We start from the raw sequence: 19,500 nt of genomic DNA, 5'->3' as shown, positions 1-19,500 counted from the left end.
ACGTTTTACGTATAACTGAATACACTTTTCACTTATATGCGGAAGTCAGAGTTTAACCCATTAAAAACTTTCCCCAAATGTATTAGAGGTGATTACCTTGGCCATAAAAACCTATCTAGGAACTACAGCTGCTTTTAGAGAGAAAGGATGAATTTCGATTTTGTTTTTCAAATTTCCGCTTGGAAGGAGAAGGATCTTTGTTGCCTGATAGACATGATGTCAGATTTGCTGAGCCAGTTGCAGTGAGTGTGGGAAGTCTCTGCCCTGCAGAGAGGCTCCACTCACTCAGCTCCAGTTTTGTAAGATGGTTATTGGTACTAAATGAGGTATTAATATATGCCTGACAGTGTGGGTATTTGTCAGAAAGAGGATGTGATGTAGGTTAAACTGGCAAGACAAGAATAAAATGAGTACAGCAAAGCAAGAACAAAATGGCAAGAGTCAGGCTTTCTTCCCTAAGTTTTGTTAATTTCCCTGAAAATAAGTAGTCATTTTCTTGCAGGGGTGCTGCAGGAGTTCAGCCAAGGCTGAGCCTGGGTTGAGTCTTTACCCTTCATCAGAGTAGGCCAGCTGCTGCGGTAGCGAGTGGGGAGGACTGTGGGGGGGGGGGGGGGTTCTGAGCAGGCCTGAGGGGTCCAGCAAGGCTTCCTTAAGAGGTTGAGAGTATAGTGGAAAGCCTAGGGGTTTGAGAGGCTCTGGCAGGAAGTGGGGCTGGCCGCCTGTCTGCGGGGCGGTCTTGGCTGGTCGGGGCAGCAGGTGGACAGGCCAGGAGCATGAGGACCGTGGGGAGACTGTGTGGTTTGTGTCCTCTGAGGACAGAGCGTCTTGGGTGGGAACAGGATGAAGGGCCCATTCCCGAGGGGAATGCCGCCCACGGTGTGCTCAGGAGGAGGACGTTGGTGCCGTGACAGTGTGTGACAGTGACAGTCAAGTCAGGCACCCAGCACGCGACCAAGGGGATTCCTGCAGTCCCTGCTGCCCGCCACCATCCAGACGTCTGTTCTTAATTAAGCCTTCTCACTCAGCTCCTGCTCTCCTCCCCTTCTTCTCTCCCTAGTTTGCCATGTGGGTGGACGCTGTTATATTTGTCTTCAGCTTGGAGGATGAAATAAGTTTCCAGACTGTTTACCACTACTACAGTCGAATGGCCAACTATCGGAACACGAGCGAGATTCCTCTGGTTCTGGTGGGAACCCAGGGTGAGTGATGCTCGTGTGCAGGTTGTTTTGAGAGGATTCTAGCAGTTACGTATTTTCAGTATGGGGGAGTTTTAAAAATGCTTTAAAAAAGGAAAAATTGCCTACTGAACTCACTTTTTGGGAAAAATCGTGAAACTGAAATTACCACATTTCCTGATTGGATTTTATGGTGACACCACTCATTTAACAACCTGAAAACAACACACATACACATATCCTAGGTGCTTTAGGAAAAATAAATCTATTTTCCCTTGTTTTCTGGGGAGAAAAAAAAAGATATATATATGTGTGTGTGTGTATGTTTTGTGTATAAACATATATAGTCAAATAATATATTGTTTTCTGCTGTATTTTAATTCTGCGTTCTATAAAATGATTTATAAACAATCTATTAAAGCTCATCTTTCAGTGCATCTTGAAAATAGTGCTGATTTTCGACACAGAGCAGTTCCGTTTATTAAGTTCTACTTGTCACCGTCTTGTGATCTGTATCTCATATTTAATCTAGCAGGCGCCTCAGAGAGCGTAGAATCATGCTGGGCACGTTTCTTGTTTTCCCTCAGGTCACTTCACGCTTGGTCTGTTAGTAGAGTGGCTGTCACATGGACTGAGGCACAGCATCCTCGTTCTTGATCACAGACCCATGGCTGTGCTGGGGTCTGCCACTAGGGTCTGCGATGTCACATAGGATGTTTTTAAAAGTCAGGTGGAGGTTAGCTTTAAAACTGCTTTGTCAGAAATACGGGTAACTGACAAATAATCCCTTCAGGAAAAATTGTATATCCCTTCATTTTTGTTGTGGCTGTTAATAGACTGTTTTGCAAATTCTTTTAAAATTAGCCTATCTGACATGCCCGTCCGTGCTCTGAGGCGAGACGTTTCTCATTAGGACATCACCTGTCCATATCGTACTGGGTGTGGTCTAAGTAGGAGGTTGCGCAGGCAAATGATTGGCTGCTTGATCAGGAACCTACAGAAGCCCAGATAAATAGTGTGGCGTAAACTAAAAGCATTTTGCAGCCAGACATGGTGGATCACTTGAAGTCAGGAGTTGACCAGCCTGGCCAACATGGTGAAACCCCATCTCTACTAAAAATAGAAAAATTAGCCAGGCATGGTAGCGCATGCCTGTAATACCAGCTACTCAGGAGGCTGAGGCAGGAGAATCACTTGAACCCAGGAAGCGGAGGTTGCAGTGAGCTGAGATCGCGCCACTGCACTCCAGCCTGGGTGACAGAGTAAGATTCTGTCTCAATAAAATACAATAAAATGAAAAGCCAGGCATGCTGGTGGGTACCTGTAATCCCAGCTACTTGGGAGGCTGAGGCAGGAGAATCGTTTGAATCTGGGGAGGTGGAGGTTGCAGTGAGCCAAGATTGTACCACTGCACTCCAGCCTGGTAGAGGGAGACTGGATCTCAAGAAAAAAGAAAAAACTAAAAGCATCTTCTCAGTGTGATAGATGGGAGGTGTTAGAGTTGGGCTTCCTGGAGAGCACCTCTCCACCCTTTTTTTTTTTTTTAAAGCACACGTGGAGTAGCCACCGGTCACTCTCCCTCCTGAAACCCTCAGAGCCAGAGCTCTGTTTTTCCTAACACAGAAAGGAGGAGGGATTCTTAGGCCTAACATGCCCTCTAGTGTTCACCAGGAGACAAGGCTGCACCACCAAAAAGTCCTTGGTTCTTGTGAGAATGCAGAATTGCTGTATTTGAGGTGGCATCTTGAAAATTCCTAATCGTGTTTTCAAGTGGATGCTCATCTGCAGCAGATTCTGCTTAAAGCTGCCTTGAAGTCGAGTAGAGAAATTCCAGGTGAGCTCCCCTTCCCGCAGGCCCGACCGTGGCATTTCTGAGCAGTCCTTTGGGGCTGTGCAGACACTGCTCGTGGGCTGCTGGAGCTCAGGAGGTTTGATTTTTAGGACTCAGAATGGGCTTTTGCTTGGACTCACCGTGAAAAGTGGCAGTGAAGTTCCCAGCCTGGAAAGATTCTCTGCGATCAGTGTCTGTTCTCTGAGTTCTGAGTACACAGCCATGTTCTGTCAGGAGGAAGGGGGTGTCTGAGATCCTGGGAGTTGGGACCACACATACCTGCGTGTGACTGGCTGCTGCCTGGGTGACCTTGACCCCCGGGGCTCTGCTAGGGTTCAACAGGAATTCCCAAAAGACACTCAGTGCATCCATGGGTAGGTGATAGGCGTCTAATGGTGGCTGCCTTTGTCCCTCATATTTCAATGTGTGACTGGTGTTCCAAGGGCCCTGCCTGGGATCCTGAACCCCACCCCTGACTATCCCTGCCCCTGGAGACAGCATACCCCTCTGAGTCTCCTGCCTGAGCCGAGGGGCACATCCAGCCTCCTGCTGGGATGGCTACTTAGATTCTCGGGAAACCCTAATGAAGTTGAAGTCCTTGAGTAAAAGAAAGTACCCCCGTTTATTCCCATGAATTCCATGAACATCCATTGATCGGATGTGGAAAGATGCCCAGGGAGACCACAAGGGAGTGTCTGCATGTGCAAGGGTGGCCTCCGGGGTGGGGAGGTAAAGCCGGCCGCACACCCTCTTGGGGTGAGCAGGTAAGCCGGCCCCATGCCCTCCCTGTGGGACTCCTTTTAGCTGGACCACCCCCAGATGAACCAGAACGAAAAGTTCCAATTAGAGCTGCATTCCTCACCTGTGGGATTCTCTTGGTCCTTACCTAGACTTCAAGGAGCACCCCAGCAGCCCGGTGGCAGGAAGCTGGCATGCACGTGGGCTCTGAGGGTCCCTGCTGCGACGCTTGCTTCCTGCCTGCAGACTTGCTCTCTGTAAAGCCTGTGCTCGGCTGCTTTTGCAGGGGCTTGGCTTCCTGGGCTGCCAGAGACAAAAGAGGGACCACGTTGTCCAAGAGGGCACCTGGCATTTCTCTTCCTGCTGGTTTGGGGTAGGCAGCCAGAGAGGTCAGAGCACATGGGATAGGAAAGAACCGAAGAGGAATTAGGTTCATTGCCAAAGAATGCCTGGGCTGGGGTGAGGCCTCCGCCCGCTGGCAGGAGGGGCAGCTCTGCCAGCAGGAGCTCTTTCTGGGCAGTAGCTAAGGACTGCACGAATGTTCATAATTGGACAAGATGGGAATGAATGAGGTAATCATTTAATGTTTGTTAAACAGGTTCTGTTTTAAAGACTTGCAAATGAAATTGATTTGAGGGAGAAGCAGGATCTGTAAAAAGCTACAGAGTTAAAAGTGGAATGAAAATGAGACAGGTATAGAAGTGAAATGCGATTGCAGAAGCCCATTTCCATGCAGTGGCAGAGATTCCCATGGTGCACCTTTGAAGCGGAAAGTTGACAGAAACCGAGTGAGCCACTGAGGACGGAGGGGCTGCGGGATCGCTGGGCCGCAGGTCAGGGTCTCGTGGAAGCCAGGTGGATGCCACGTGGCCTGTGTTTTCAGAATTATCCTAGAACATTGAAACATCTTGGACTTCTAACTTCTTTCTACAATTAAAAAGAAATGTTTATACTTAAAGAAAAAAAAACTTTATTTTCTTAAATGTTGTGAAATGCAAGTGAGATTTACTAATCAGCAAGACAAGAAGGCAGGACGAGGTGCCCTTTGACCGTATCCCTGGAACGGGGGTGCAGCCTATGGAGGCTGTAGTGGCGATTGTCAAAGGAGGAACCCTTAACTACAGAGGTCAGTTGCCTTCTGGTAACGGAGAAACGTCAGCCCAAACCTATTTCATAGGGCTGAGAAAATAACATGAGAAAAGAGAAAAGGAAAAACTGAATAAATTCCTCCGGACGTCACGTTTTAAATATACTTCAGAAAATGGAGTTGCCAAATGCCCTTCCTCCACAAAAATAAAATGTCAAAGGTGGTCACTCTGCAGTATAACTTCGCTACTATTTCTTTGGCTGGTAGAGAAATCCTGTTGGTGGATTTTTGTTTAAAGAGTCGTTTATTGTTTTCTTTGGTGTAAGAGCCTTCAAGCCCTATGAAAAAGATTCAGGTTAGGAAACTGTCTCTGAAGGCTGGGCACAGTGGCTCACACCTGTAATCCCAGCACTTTGGGAGGCCCAGGCGGGTGGATCACTTGAGGCCAGGAGTTTGACACCAGCCTGGCCAACATGGTGAAACCCTGTGTCTACTAAAAATACAAACAATTAGCTGGGCGTGGTGGTGGGTACCTGTAATCCCAGCTACTTGGGAGCCTGAGGCAGGAGAATCACTTGAAACCAGGAGGCAGAGGTTGCAGTGAGCCAGATCACACCACTGTACTCCAGTCTGGGCAACAGAGTGAGACTCCATCTCATTAAAAAAAAAAAGAAAGAAAGAAAAGAAAAACCGTCTGTGAAAAGTCCTCTCTCACCCCTAAGCCTCATGGCTGTTCACATTCCAGCTCCTCATTTCTGTGTTCCATGTGCCACTGTAACTCAATAGTAACAGAATGAATGGGGCGGGTCTGAGGTTGGGGAATCCTGGCAGCTGAACTTAAAAAAAAAAAAAGGCTCAGTTTCTTTTTTAGGAAACTGGTGCCAACATCTCTGCAGCTGCTCAAACGCCCCCATGTGCACACATGACTTAGATGGGGGGGGATTCAGGTCACCTGTGACCCTGAGGCGGTCCATCAAAGCCTCAAGGGACTCGCTGCTCCCCTCTCCGCACACCTCCCTCACCCCCTAGGCCTCACCCCTGCAGCATCTCCCTCACATGCACCAGCTGCCCTGCCGCCCTCTGCCTCAGGCACTCTGCCCCAGGCAGTGCCTGCTGCACCCACCTGCTGCAGGTAAGGGTTCCGTGATCCCTTTAGCAAGGACTCTAAAACCCAGACTCACCCAAGCCTCCTGACCTCCTTCCCGGCATCACTCACAGTGTGGCCATCTTACATTCAGAACCATTCATCACATTCGTCTTTATTTTCTACTTGCCTCTCTGGCCAGCTAGAATGTCTGTTTCATTCACTGGGGTGTCCCTGTGCATAGAACAGGAACAGACCCCAAATGGGGGCTCAGTGAGCATTTGTTAAATGGGTCATTGGACAAGCGACCACACCTGGAAGAATAATGCCAGTGTAGGGAATATGCTTAGCCACCTGCGTGGTGCACAGAAGGGGACCTGCACATAGGGACTGTGTGTGTGGTTTTTCCTTCTTTCTGAAGTATGTGTCCTCTAGACCCACGTTTAAGTCTTGTTGCTTCTTTCTGAACATCGTAAAATTTCAGTTTCAGAAGCTCTCCTGCAAAACACATTTCTACTAATGAATAACTTTCTCTGGTGTTTGAGTCTGTTATTTGGGAGGCAAACTATGCTCTACAAACTCCAGATTCATAGACTAATTACATTTCTGTTGAGTAAGGTACCGGTTTTCTGCGACGTGGGGAGTGTGGGAAGTAGTCAGAGCTGTCGTTGTCACCGTGCCGTTACTTTTTTGGTCTTCTCTTCCAGATGCCATAAGTTCTACTAACCCGAGGGTCATCGATGACGCCAGGGCAAGGAAGCTCTCCAACGACCTGAAACGATGCACGTACTACGAGACGTGTGCTACCTACGGGCTGAACGTGGAGAGGGTCTTCCAGGACGGTAAATGCGCATGGCTGGGAATTTACTTTCAGTTCACGATACAGGCGGCACTTCAAGAAATCAGTCCTGCCTGCACTTGTGCCCGTGGGTGGCGGAAATACGTCATTGATGGGTGGTCATTGATGGGTGGGCGTTAGTGTCGAGAGCACTCCATTCCAGAGGCGCCTCTCAGGTACGTTTTGGATATAAAGTGCTGTGTTCAGAAGAGACAACAAGACATGGCTTGAGAACAGCCTGGTGCTGGGTCTGCGTGTCACCTATGGGGCCTTGTTGTATATAGGCTAGAACATTTCTTGAGCTGTTGTTCATCCACGGGCTCCGTAAAACTTGTTTGTGAGCCATTTTTTTATTGTCATTGCCCATGCTTAATCCAATTCCGTCATTCAAAGCAGTTTCAATATTTGATATCAGGCTTTGAGGAGAGAACTGAAAGGAGGAGAGTGAGTATCAAGTCTGGACTTTCCCACCAAAAACATAATAAGGGCCGGGCGCGGTGGCTCAAGCCTGTAATCCCAGCACTTTGGGAGGCTGAGACGGGCGGATCACGAGGTCAGGAGATCCAGACCATCCTGGCTAACACGGTGAAACCCCGTCTCTACTAAAAATACAAAAACTAGCCGGGCAAGGTGGCGGGCGCCTGTAGTCCCAGCTACTCCGGAGGCTGAGGCAGGAGAATGGCGTAAACCCGGGAGGCGGAGCTTGCAGTGAGCTGAGATCCGGCCACTGCACTCCAGTCCGGGCGACAGAGCGAGACTCCGCCTCAAAAAAAAAAAAACATAATAACATGACACGGTAGGACTCACAGCAGCGAGTGAGGACCAGCCTTTTGGAATTGTTTTTAGGTGATTTTATTCATTATTGATCATCTGCCTTCAGGAACGGCCACAAATCAGACAGAAAATTCTCCTAGAAGGGCTGAGGTTCTGCAGGGGGTCAGATATTGGCAGATGACTGTAGCTCCAGACGTCGGCTATGAGAGAGGAGCCGGTGGAGATGCGTGGGGTGGGCGGGAGAGGTGGCGTCACCCTGGGGATAGGAAGGTCTGGGGTGAATAAAGACTAATGTTTCTAAATCCAGTCTTTTCACCTTGGGAACTTGGGAGAGGCGTGGTGTTCTGGCAGAGGGTCGCGTTGCTGGCGAGAGTGGTGGAAATCACTTGTAGGGTCCTCTCCCCTTCTGGTTTAAATCCATGGGGGCAGAGCCACCTGTGCCCCTGCTCTGGTGCCGAGGGGGTTGTTGGGGGCAGAGCAGGGCAGCCACGCTGGGGCTCTCCGGAGAGTGCCAGAGCCGCTCGGAGCTGGGAGGAGATGGAGGACTCGCCGCGCCCTGACCCTGAAGACGAAGTATGAAAGCAGCGACTATAGGACTGTTCCGGGACCTCCTCCAAATGGGGCAACCTGTGTTGTTCTTTTAAATGTTTCAGTTAGTCTTCAGATGCAGTTGTAGAGATTCTATACGTTCACTGTTCAACTCCGTTTCAAAGATGACATCAGTTCTCAGACTTGACGTTGTCTTTCCTGTAGCAGTGAGGTTCCTTTTCTGAGCCTGCCGTCTCTTCCCGCGCATCTGCCTCTCAGATACTTAGCTACATTTCAGCACGTTGGTCCTAGTTAGTCCTTCACGGCCTCAACGTTTCTTCTCGCCTTTTCTAGTGCCAGTGCTGAAGCAGCGCAGGGTTCCCCTGAGAGGCAGCACGAAGTCGCTGGGGGCCCACAGCCACTTCTTCCCTCCACTCATGTTTATTCCGGGCACCTCGTGCTGCCGCTGTTGGGAGAACGTCCTGTGGGGAGCAAACCTCATGTCAAGCCGTGCCGGTGAACGTTAGTGAGATGTTAGTAAGACTTGGAAGAACTGTGCAGGGAGGCCCTTGGAGCTCTTCCGAGAGGTGAACCCTCGGAGCAAGGTCACTGTCGGCCACCGCGCTGCTGAGGCCCCGTGAATGTTGAAGTAAAGCTTTATAGATGCAGCGTCCCCGGGTCCATGCATGAGGCCTGCTGCCTGTTTTCATAAATAGACTTTTCTTCCTTTTTTTTAGACAGAGTCTCGCTCTGCCACCCAGGCTGGAGTGCAGGGGTGCGATCGGCTCACTGCAACCTCCGCTTCCCAGGTTCAGGCAATTCTCGTGCCTTAGCCTCCCAAGTAGCTGGGATTACAGGCACACGCCACCACACCTGGCTAATGTTTTATATTTTAGTAGAGACGGGATTTTCACCATGTTGCCCAAGTTGGTCTCAAACTCCTGAGTTCAGGCAATCCGCCGACCTTGGCCTCCCAGAGTGCTAGGATTATAGGCATGAGCCACCGCGCCTGGCTGTAAATAGACTTTTGGTGACACAGAGCCACGCTTTGTGTCAATGGGCTGCAGCGGGTTTGGGCTGTTCTCCAGCTGTGACAGCAGAGATGAGGGTCTTTGCGGCCTGCAAAGCCCAGAATATTTACACTCTGGCCCCGTGCAGAGAGCTTGCCAGTCCCTGATGCAGGATATCAGGGACTCAGTTGTCTGGATAAGTTGAGTCTGCACAGTGACTCCTTTGCTTTTATATTTATCATGGTTAACATACATGAGTTTTCCATAAATTGATGAATGTTCCTTATAAAAGTAATGTTATCAGTTAATGAATACTGGAGGATGTCAGGATGATGATGCCTTCCTGCCAAACAGCCTGTCTTCGTCCGTTCTGGCTGCTCTAACAAGACCCAGTGGCTTACACAACAGACTTTTGTTTTTCCCAGTTATGGAGGATGGGAGTCCAGGGCCAGGTGCTGGTGGGTGTGGTGCCTGCCGAGGGCCATCCTCCTGGTGGGCTGTGTGCTCACATAGTGGAGAACAGAGGACACGAGCCCTCGCCTGTCCCTTCCCATAAAGGCACTTAACCCGTCACAGGGCTCCACCCTTGTGATCAGTCACCTGGCAGAGGCCCCACTTTTCCCCTGAGGGTCAGGATTTCAGGGTAAGAATTTGGGTTGAGTTCCACGCCATACCCAGCACATTCGAGTCTGGGGACAGGCAGCCACGTCTGTGTTGGAAGTGTTTTGTTTTCATCAAGTTGGGGGGTTGGCCAGGGGGGAATAAGGACTGATATTTCTAAATATTTTTATTTTAAAATATTTAGATAAAGCGATAAAGCGTTTCCGTTGCTCTGACAGCTCATGTCACACCTCCCCAGGTAGTGCTGTGACGAGTGTCTGTTTTCATAGGCACAGGAGATTTCCATTCCAGTTTCGTGTTTTAGAAATAATACATTCTTTGCAGGACACGGTGACTCACACCTGTTGTAATCCCAGCACTTTGGGAGGCCAAGGCACACAGATCACCTGAGATCAGGAGTTTGAGACCAGCCTGGCTAACATGGTGAAACCCCGTTTCTACTACTAATACAAAAAAATTAGCTGGGTGTGGTGGCATGCACCTGTAATCCCACCTACTGAGGAAGCTGAGGCAGAAGAATCACATGAACCCCAGAGGTGGAGGTTGCAGTGAGCTGAGATTGCGCCATTGCACTCCAGCTTGGACAACAAGAACAAAACTCCGTCTCAAAAAGAAAGACATAATACATTCTCATTAAGTATTCAGATTTTGGCCGAGTGTGGTGACTCACGCCTGTAATCCCAGCACTTTGGGAGGCCGAGGCAGGTGGATCACCTGAGGCCAGGAGTTTGAGACCAGTCTGGACAGCATGGCGAAACCCCATCTCTTCTAAAATTACAAAAAATTAGCCGGGTGTGGTGGCGAGTGCCTGTAATCCCAGCTACTCAGGAGGCTGAAGCAGGAGAATTGCTTGAATCTGGGAAGCAGAGGTTGCAGTGAGCCGAGATCGCACCACTGCACTCCAGCCTGGGTGACAGAGCGAGACACTGTCTCAAAAAAAAAAAAAAAAGTATTCAAATTTTATGGAATCTGAAAAGCAAATACCTGTGATGCTGCAACTTCTGTGACTGTTGCGATTTTTTTGTCCTTCAAATATTTTCATATGAAGATACATTTTAAAAATAAAATCAGGGTTACTCTGCATATTTTATATAGTAGTTATATGGTATATGGTTTCTTATATATATTTTTTCACTTAAATCACAAACACTCTCATTGTTAGTGATAAAAGTAGTTGCTGAGGAGGAGCTTTATTCCGTAGTTAGCAATCCCTAACAATAACAGTAAAAATCCTCAAGGAAAGTTCAACATTGTAAGGTTTATATAATGTTGAAGAAATTGGGGCTTAGAGAAATGACATAGCTTGACCCAAAGGGGCACAGCCTGGACTGGATACCCCACCTTGGGACCTGAGAGCCTCGACTTAACCACAGCACTGGAACATTTTGTCATTAAAATGGAAGCAAGTCAGGTCCTGGGGCGTCATAGAACATACTAGCTCTGCCCACAGGTCTGGGGAGGGCCTCGCAGGGGACACACCCAGCCAGCAGGGCCCCTGCCTGCTCTACCCACAGGTCTGGGGAGGGCTTCGAAGGGTATGCACCCAGCCAGCAGGGCCGCTGCCCACTCTGCCCACCGGTCTGGGGAGGGCCTGGCAGGGGACACACCCAGCCAGCAGGGCCCCTGCCCGCTTGCAGACACAGTTTATTCAGCTATCTCGACGACTCTCTGGCTTCTTTTTTGCCCTAGGGCTTGCTTTGTTTATTTACTTTTTATACCTATATATGGTAGAAAGAAAACATGAAGGAAAACCGTGTAATTTCTACATAATGTTCGGCTTGTAAATAAAAGAAAAAACAATCCAGCTGCTTCCATTGCCCTGCAGAGTCTGCGTTCCTGATTGACTCTGTACCAAGCCAGGGACCTTATTCTTTGCTTCTTCAATATTTGACATCTTAGTGTCTTGTAACAAAAGGACATTGTAAAAATTAATGAAGAGACATTGCATTCACTTTCCTGTTCACTTGTGTAGTCCTGTTTACTTTTCTTTCATTCATGGAGTTGCGAGATGGCTACTAGCAAGTGGCTTTAGGTATTGGGAAGCAGGCTAGCAAGCTGGTTCATCCATCCAGTCACTTGTTCGTCTGAGCACCAGCTTCTCACCCACTATGCCTCTGGTCAGGGGCTAGAGGCAGATTCAGAAGCGCGGGCAGGGTCCCTTCCTCCGTGAAGTTAAGGTCCACTAGGGAGGGTAAACATCAGTCACCCAGAAACATGACCTTGTGTCTTGCCCAGGGGTGGAGAAGAAGTGTGACAGCCCAGGCCGTTTTCTGGGGGTCCTTTCCAGCAGCCTGGGAGAGTCTTCGCTCCTGCTTGCAGGCGAGATCCTGTGACTTGCGGGGCAGGTGAGCTGGCTCCACAAGATGGTTTCTGCTTGACCTGGGCAGCTGAGCCGGACGTGGGCCATGGATACCCAACTGTTTGGATTCTCAGCAGAGCCCTGGGGGAGGGAGACACTGGGGGCTGGGACAGGCTGGGCGTGTGGACTTGGCAGCTGAGGGCTGCAGGTCCGTCTGTGGGGGCTGCACAGGGCTCCCGTTCCTAGATCGCCCCACAGCCAGCGGCTCTGCACCTGTCAGATTCTGCATGGCTCTGTTGCCTCTTGCCACATCTGGGAAATTACCTATATACAAGTTTTTCTATTCTTAAGGTTAAAATGGTGATTTCAGTGTTTGGCATTAAATTTTTTGAAAGTCCCTGTTCATTTGTTCTCCTAGGGCCTGGATACATGAACATGAAGGATTACAGAGAAATAAAGTTCATTCCTTGTAGACATTGTTTCTCTGGTCCTGCGATTCCTTCCACCCTCCCTCCCTTCCTCTGTCCTGTCCCTCCCTCCGTCCCTCCCTCCCTTCCTTCCTCCGTCCCTCCCTCCCTCCCTTCCTTTTTCAGGCAGGGTCTCTGTCACTCAGGTTGGAGTGCAGTGGCACGATCTAGGCTCACTGCAACCTCTACCTCCTGGTTGCAAGCAGTTCTCCTGCCTCAGATTCCTGAATAGCTGGGATTACAGGCATGTACCACCATGCCCAGCTAGTTGTTTGTATATTTAGTAGAGACTGGTTTTTGCCGTGTTGGCTAGGCTGGTCTTGATATCCTGGCCTCAAGTCAAGTGATCCTCTGGCCTCAGCCTTCCAAAGTGCTGGGATTACAGGCATGACCCACTGCGCCCAGCTTGCGAGTCTTTTTTAAAGAGACATTTCTCCCACATCATATGAAGAACTAGCTTTCTGAGTGGCAGCAAGCAGCTCTTCCGGACAGACAGAGTGCGTGTCTGACATGGGACTGTAGTCAGGTCTCCGGAAGGTCAGGAAGGGTGTAGTGTTGGCAATGGGATTTCTCAGCTTACATGCTTAAAGGTCACCTAAAATAGTTATAACTTAGCGACAAAAGTAAATCCTCCCTTCAGAAGGCCAAGTCATGTTCAAGGTGGTAGCAAGCCGTGTATAGGTAGCCACAGGGCCCTTTTGAGCATTACGTGTGCACCTTGGGAGGAAGAGAGCAGAGATCAGGCTCTGCCTGTATATTCTTGGATGGTGCATTCAGCACGGTCATTCCCTGCAGTTAGATTTTGGAGAGCGTCGGTTTTAGTCTGTCTTCAGATGCATTTGAGTTTCTTGTCTTCCTGAGTGGCGTGTTAGGAGCTTTCTCTGCTGCGGGTGGCTGTGCCACAGAGGAATGCAGGGGCCTGTGTTGTGGCATCTGTTCAGTCGGGGGGGCAGGACCAGGCTGTTTTTGTTGGACATTTTAGAGCCAGTGCACCCCGACTTTTACTGGGCATGGTTTATGACTGTTAAATGATGGTGTCCTTGTGGTAGCTGTATGGCATGTGGGATGTTAAAGGCCTCCGATACCTACAGAAAGAGGGGTTTCCCGTTCATGTGCGATCAGGAGTACAACCTGATAGTGGTACAGAGAATTGTTTTCATTTCTTCTTCTCCAAACAGCTTGGTACCCTTTCTCCCTTCACTCCCCCTCTCCTAGAACGAGCTGATAAAGATGTATCTGAGTGGTCCACAGTGTGGTTTTATGCGTGGATTGTTTTTTTGCATCCCAGCATGTTTTGTATACAGTAGGGGTCTCCAGTCAGGCCGCACAGGAGGTGAGCAGCTGGCAAGTGAGCATTACTCCCTGAGCTCCGCCTCCTGTCGGATCAGCGGCAGCATTAGATCCTAGGTCTGAGGTGGAACAATTTCATCCCAAAACCATCCCCATCCCCCACCTGCCCCCCCCCACCCGTGATCCTTGGAAAAGTTGTCTTCCATGAAACCCGTGCTTGGTGCCAAAAAGGTTGGGGACTGCTGGTATATAGAATTTAATATTCTTGCATGCATCCTCTGAACCTTCTAGTCAGGTGTCAAATCCCAATTCAAAGCATCACATTATATGTATGATCTGCGCTGTGCTAGGGCATGCTCCCCACCAAAACATCAGCCTCTTCTTAACCTTGTATTCATACGACCGTAGGAAAACCTACATGCAGAACTTTGACTCTGGTAATAGTTGTTAGACCAGGTCAAGATCCATATCAAAGAGGTAAATTGCATCATCTCTCTGCTGAACTGTCTCCAGGGCCAGTTTGGTGATCTCACATGGGAGACTTCTGTCCTAGAACAGACCTGCATTATTGTGGAGGGAGAGACAGTGGAGTCTAGGTGTAAGGGAAAGCTGGGCAGTGGCGCTGGAAGGGCTCTGTGTGCCAGGTGCTAGCACGGCCACAGCCTGTGGCTTATTAGGGCTTCCTCTGATTACACACCGTGTACATCATCCTGGTGGATGGGTATTTATCTGGCAGAGTAGTTCCTGGTCTAGGCAGATCTATGTTAGTCCTTTGACCTCATTGCCCCAGGTTTTTTATGTTTGTGTTGCAATTAACATTCTGGAAAGCACTTTTACAGAAGCCATTCCATTTGTCTTTCGTCCCTTCCCAGTAACAGCTCACCTGGGCATGTCTAACCCATGCCGAGAGCCCGAGCTGGGAGAGGTTGCGTGATTTTACCAAGGTTGTGCAGCGAGTCAGGGAACCTCAGTGTGCTCTTGATGCTTTGGTTCCAGAGATTGAAATCCTGGTGTACAAAGAACCCCACCTCACATTAAATGTCTGCAGCTGCTTGGTCCTAATTACAGGAGTGTCCACAACCAGGGGAGCTGTATTAATGAGCCCGTTAGTGCCACCTAATTGCATGTGCTAGAGCGTTGGTGAATGTACGCGGTCTTCTGGGCCTTTTCTCCTGAGTCCTCCATCATCTTGGACCATTTCGTTTTGCTTACACCGCAGTCTTTGTGCTGTTAAAGGGTATATCAATTAGGCCTATTCCGTTCTTTCCTGAAACCAGCTTTATTTTCATTGTCGGGGTGGCCGGTTTTAAGATTTGTTTTTGTTGCTATTTTTTTTTCTCCTTTATTATAATAGAGATTAGATTGGAACTTTGTGTGTGTGTGCAGGCGTGTGTGTGTGTGTTAGTGAGGGAATACTTCAAAAAATAAGATTTTTTACACTTGAAAGTAAGCCCTGTATATGTGTACATTAGGCACTTCATATATGTTCAAAAGGTGAATTAATGGGTCATTAATTGTCCATTTTTTAATCACTTGTAATGACTAATAATTATATAACAATTTAACAGCTTATGATGTAGGATAGTGGATCTCATTAGGCCCAGTTACAGCTGGGACTACATTGTTGGAAATGCTTCCTTCCCGGAGGCACATGGTGCAGCTGGTGTCAGGCCGGGCCAGCATTTCCCGTTTCTACCTGTGGTCTTGGCTGTGCACCTGTACTCATCACTGCCCCCCTCTCCACACCCCCACCCCCTCCACACATTGAAAGTCTAATTCCAAGACTTCCAGGGGCAGATGGGTGGTTGATGTGTATTAGGACAATATGAAAGAGGTTCAGCTGCTTAAGTTACACTTCATTAAGGGGGTTCATATTTCAACATTTTCTGAGAACAAAGATGACACGAAGAAAGTGACTTACGTAAGGCTCTGGCAGCACCTATGCGGTACCAATACAAATGGGGGTTGGATGATCAAGTCACGTAAGGCGTGTTGTTGTTTTGTTTTGAGATGGTGTCTCACTCTGTCACACAAGCTAGAGTGCAGTGACACAATCTTGGTTCACTGCAACCTCTGCCTTCTGGGCTCAAGCCATCCTCCCACCGCAGCCTCCCAAGTAGCTGGGATTACAGGTGCGTGCCACCACACCCAGCTAGTTTTTGCATGTTTAGTGGAAATGGGGTTTTGCCATGTTGCCCAGGCTAGTCTCGAACTCCTGAACTCAAAGCGATCCGACTGCCTCAGCCTCCCAAAGTGCTGGGATTACAGGCGTGAGTCATGGCACCCGGCCAGATAAGGGGGTTTGATGCTAGTTTGGGAGCTGTTCTGGTGTCATTAGCCGTAGGGTCATTGATGTCACTCGCCGGCAACTTCTAATGCAGGGCCATTTGGTGCATGTCAGAATCTGCAGACTGTCGTCAGAAGAGCCGCATCTGGCCGGCCTAGTAGCTTATCTCCCAGCGAATGGGGGAGGTGCCAACCTGCCATTGACTGTAAGGAGACTTGATTCAGCCTGTTGGTGGGGGCGCACACGTAAGGAAGAAGCCTTTGTGGGTTTGTGTGGGTCTTTCTCTTATGCCATATCCCTGGTTTATATTTGGATGGGAAAATCCGTACATGTTTGACAGTGATCATTTTTATGAAACATGACATTACCACCTCCTTTCTTCATAACGCTTTTTCAAATTCAGTTCTTAACCAAAGAAGCTCTTTCTACAACAGGGTTAAATTATAAACTGAAATAGCAAATTAATACCAAAACTAAAATAAAGCTTTTTGTATAGTAAACCATACATTCAGAGGTTTAAAAAAATCCAACAAAATGAAAAATACTTTTGAGTTATTATTTTTAGAAAAAAATTAGTTTGGATTGAAAAATTCTTACCCTCATGAAGCTATAAAAGTACATGTTTTACTGATGAGCGAAGCTTCTGGCACATCAGCTGAGACAAAAATCTTCCATACTCACTCAATAAATACAAATATAGAAGATGGGCTGGGCGCGGAGGCTCACAGCTGTAATCTCAGCAGGTTGGAAGGCTGAGGCGGGCAGATTACCTGAAATCAGCAGTTTGAGACCAGCCTGGCCAACATGCCGAAAGCCCCGTCTCTAAAACTACAAAAATTAGCTGGGCGTGGTGCCGCATGCCTGTAATCCCAGCTACTCGGGAAGCTGAGGCAGAGAATCACTTGAACCTGAAAGGCAGACTTTGCAGCGAGCTGAGATCACGTTGCTGCACTCCAGCCTGGGCGACAGAGTGAGACTCCGTCTCAAAAAGACAAAACCGAAAACAAAATAAATACGAATGTGTAAGATAGAATTCATTACGAAACTACACCAACCATTTTCAGAACTAATTTGAGAATGTGAGAATGTGCTTGAGGTGATGATCCTTAAATCATCCAAGTGTTTTTGAATATCATTTCAATTATGTCATCTTAGCAATAGGAAATCAGCTTGTTTCTTGTTTGGAGTTGCCCCTTCTTTTTATTATTATTTCTTAATTGAGACAGGATCTCGCCTGTCACACAGGCTGGAGTACAGTGATGCCATCATAGCTCACTGCAGTTTCAGACTCTTGGGCTCAGGCAGTCCTCCTGCCTCAGCCTCCTGAGTAGCTAGCACTGCTGGTGCGTGCCACCATGCCCAGCTCATTTTTCAAAATTTTTGTAGAGATGGGAGTTTCGATATATTGCCAAATCTAGTCTCCGGCTCCTGGTCTCAAGTGATCCTCCTGTCTCAGCCTTCCAAAGTGTGATGGGGTTATAGGTGTTAGCCACCACTCCCAGCAGCCCCACTTTTAAAGGATTCTCTCAGTCTGTCGCTTGATTTTCAGAGATAACAGGAAGAAATTATCTTAAAATCTTAAGGTTGATATTACAAACAACGAGAGACAATACATAAATTGTTATTTAGTAGTGTTGTAAAATATTGTGTTAATAGAGCCTGTAATCTCTTCTGGCAATTTCTTACCCTAAGTCTGGGATTTTTCCTGCTGTGCTTCTCTTACTGGAAATGTTAAGTGTGCACAGATGCTCATACGTGTGCAGAGAAATGCCTGAATTAACTCTCACACTGCCAACATTAGATCATTAAACACACTATTAGGAAAGTTCTCTATTTTGATTTTCATGTTAAGACTCATCTCTTTTGCTCATAGAATTAATTTTATCAATGACGTAGAAAATGGTTCTTTTAATACTTTTCTGCACTGTGGTATCATAGCTGTGTTTTGCCCCAGGACTTCTCTCTAATGACTTTAGCCAGCTTGAATTAGCATGATGTATCATTAATGCATACAAATGGCTTTTATTTTTGTTCATAATCTGTTCATAATGCCACGGCATTCTGCTCTTTCTAATGTTTTTAAAATGATTAAGTAGTGATGTACTTTTTGACCTAGTTAATCCTCCACGGAATCGCTGATGAAAAGAATAAGAGAATATTACTTAGCTAGGCTAGTCAGAAGTTGTTACAATCCGTAGCTGATGTTTTCCAGTTATTTTGAAATTTTTTATAATTTTTTTCCTTAGAGAATATGGACATAGGCTAGACACAGTAGCTCACCCCTGTAATCCCAGCACTTTGGGAGGCCAAGGTGGGTGGATCACTTGAGGTCAGGAGTTTGAGACCAGCCTGGTCAACATGGTGAAACCCTGTCTCTACTAAAAACAAAAAATTAGCCGGGTGTGGTGTTGCGTGCCTGTACTCCCAGCTACTCGGGAGGCTGAGGCAGGAGAATCGCCTGAACCTAGGAGGCAGAGGTTGCAGTGAGCCAAGATCGTGCCATTGCACTCCAACCTGGGGGACAAGAGCAAAACTCCATCTCAAAAAAAAGAAAAAAAACAATTGCAGAGAATATGGACATAGCCACATGGTCCTTTTTCCTAAGCAGACTTCACTCATGGGGGAGCTACCTTCAAACCACTGCGGTAGCAGCACTGAATTTGTTCACTTCATGGCAGATGAGGAAAAGTAATCCTTTTTAAGTTGTGAAGTTCTTTAACCTCGGAAAGGGTGGCTTTGTCTCGTGGACTTTGATATTTTTTGCATAGTCCTTATAGGGTGAGCCTGGCCAGGCACTGGCTCCAAGAGGAGGTGAAGAATCGGAGCAAATCAGGGGCATCCTTAAAGGCTGGGCTCTGGAATCCGGGGTGAGTTTGTGTATTGAATGCGGAACCACTGGAAGCATTGTGACGGGGAGAATGATGCACTGACAGCCTTGTCAGCCTTCCCTGATGCAAGCAAAAGTCAGCTGTGAAGAGTGGATTTCAACCTTGTTTTTCTTAGAGAAAAATAGGCCAGATGCAATGGCTCACACCTGTAATCCCAGCACTTTGGGAGGCCAAGGCAGGTGGATCCCCTGAGGTCAGGAGTTCAGGTCCAGCCGGACCAACATGGAGAAACTCTGTCTCTACTAAAAATACAAGAAAAAAATTTAGCTGAGCATGGTGTTGGGCACCTGTAATCCCAGCTGCTCAGGAGGCTAAGGCAAGAGGATTGCTTGAACCCAGGAGGCAGAGGTTGTGGTGAGCTGAGATTGCAGCACTGCACTCCAGCCTGGGAGACAGAGCTGAGACTCCATCTCAAAAAAAAAGGAAAAATAGATTGTAAAACCTTCAGTGAGTACATTGGATTTTGTGAAATTTGCCACAGAGAAGAAAGATCATTTTTAAAGGATATAAAATATGGAAATAAAACCACTCACAGCACTGCCACCCAGGGGCAATGATTGTTAAGGCTCAGTGGGTGGGTGGG

General features: G+C 47.9%; 1 protein-coding gene across 1 annotated transcript in view; it reads left to right on the top strand.

Annotated features, from left to right (window-relative positions):
- AGAP1 (ArfGAP with GTPase domain, ankyrin repeat and PH domain 1) overlaps positions 1-19,500 on the top strand; it is a 611,312-nt gene that overhangs the window by 220,835 nt on the left and 370,977 nt on the right. Inside the window, exons 5-6 of the mRNA XM_011929622.1 lie at positions 1,058-1,199; positions 6,623-6,757. Of these exons, the coding sequence (XP_011785012.1) occupies positions 1,058-1,199; positions 6,623-6,757 (277 nt within the window). The remainder of the gene's footprint in view (positions 1-1,057; positions 1,200-6,622; positions 6,758-19,500) is intronic.

Source organism: Colobus angolensis, unplaced genomic scaffold (assembly GCF_000951035.1).
Source record: "Colobus angolensis palliatus isolate OR3802 unplaced genomic scaffold, Cang.pa_1.0 Scaffold82, whole genome shotgun sequence".
NCBI classification, from domain to species: Eukaryota; Metazoa; Chordata; class Mammalia; order Primates; family Cercopithecidae; genus Colobus; species Colobus angolensis.
Note: the sequence above shows the minus strand (reverse complement) of the source record. Positions and strands in the feature narration are given on the sequence as shown.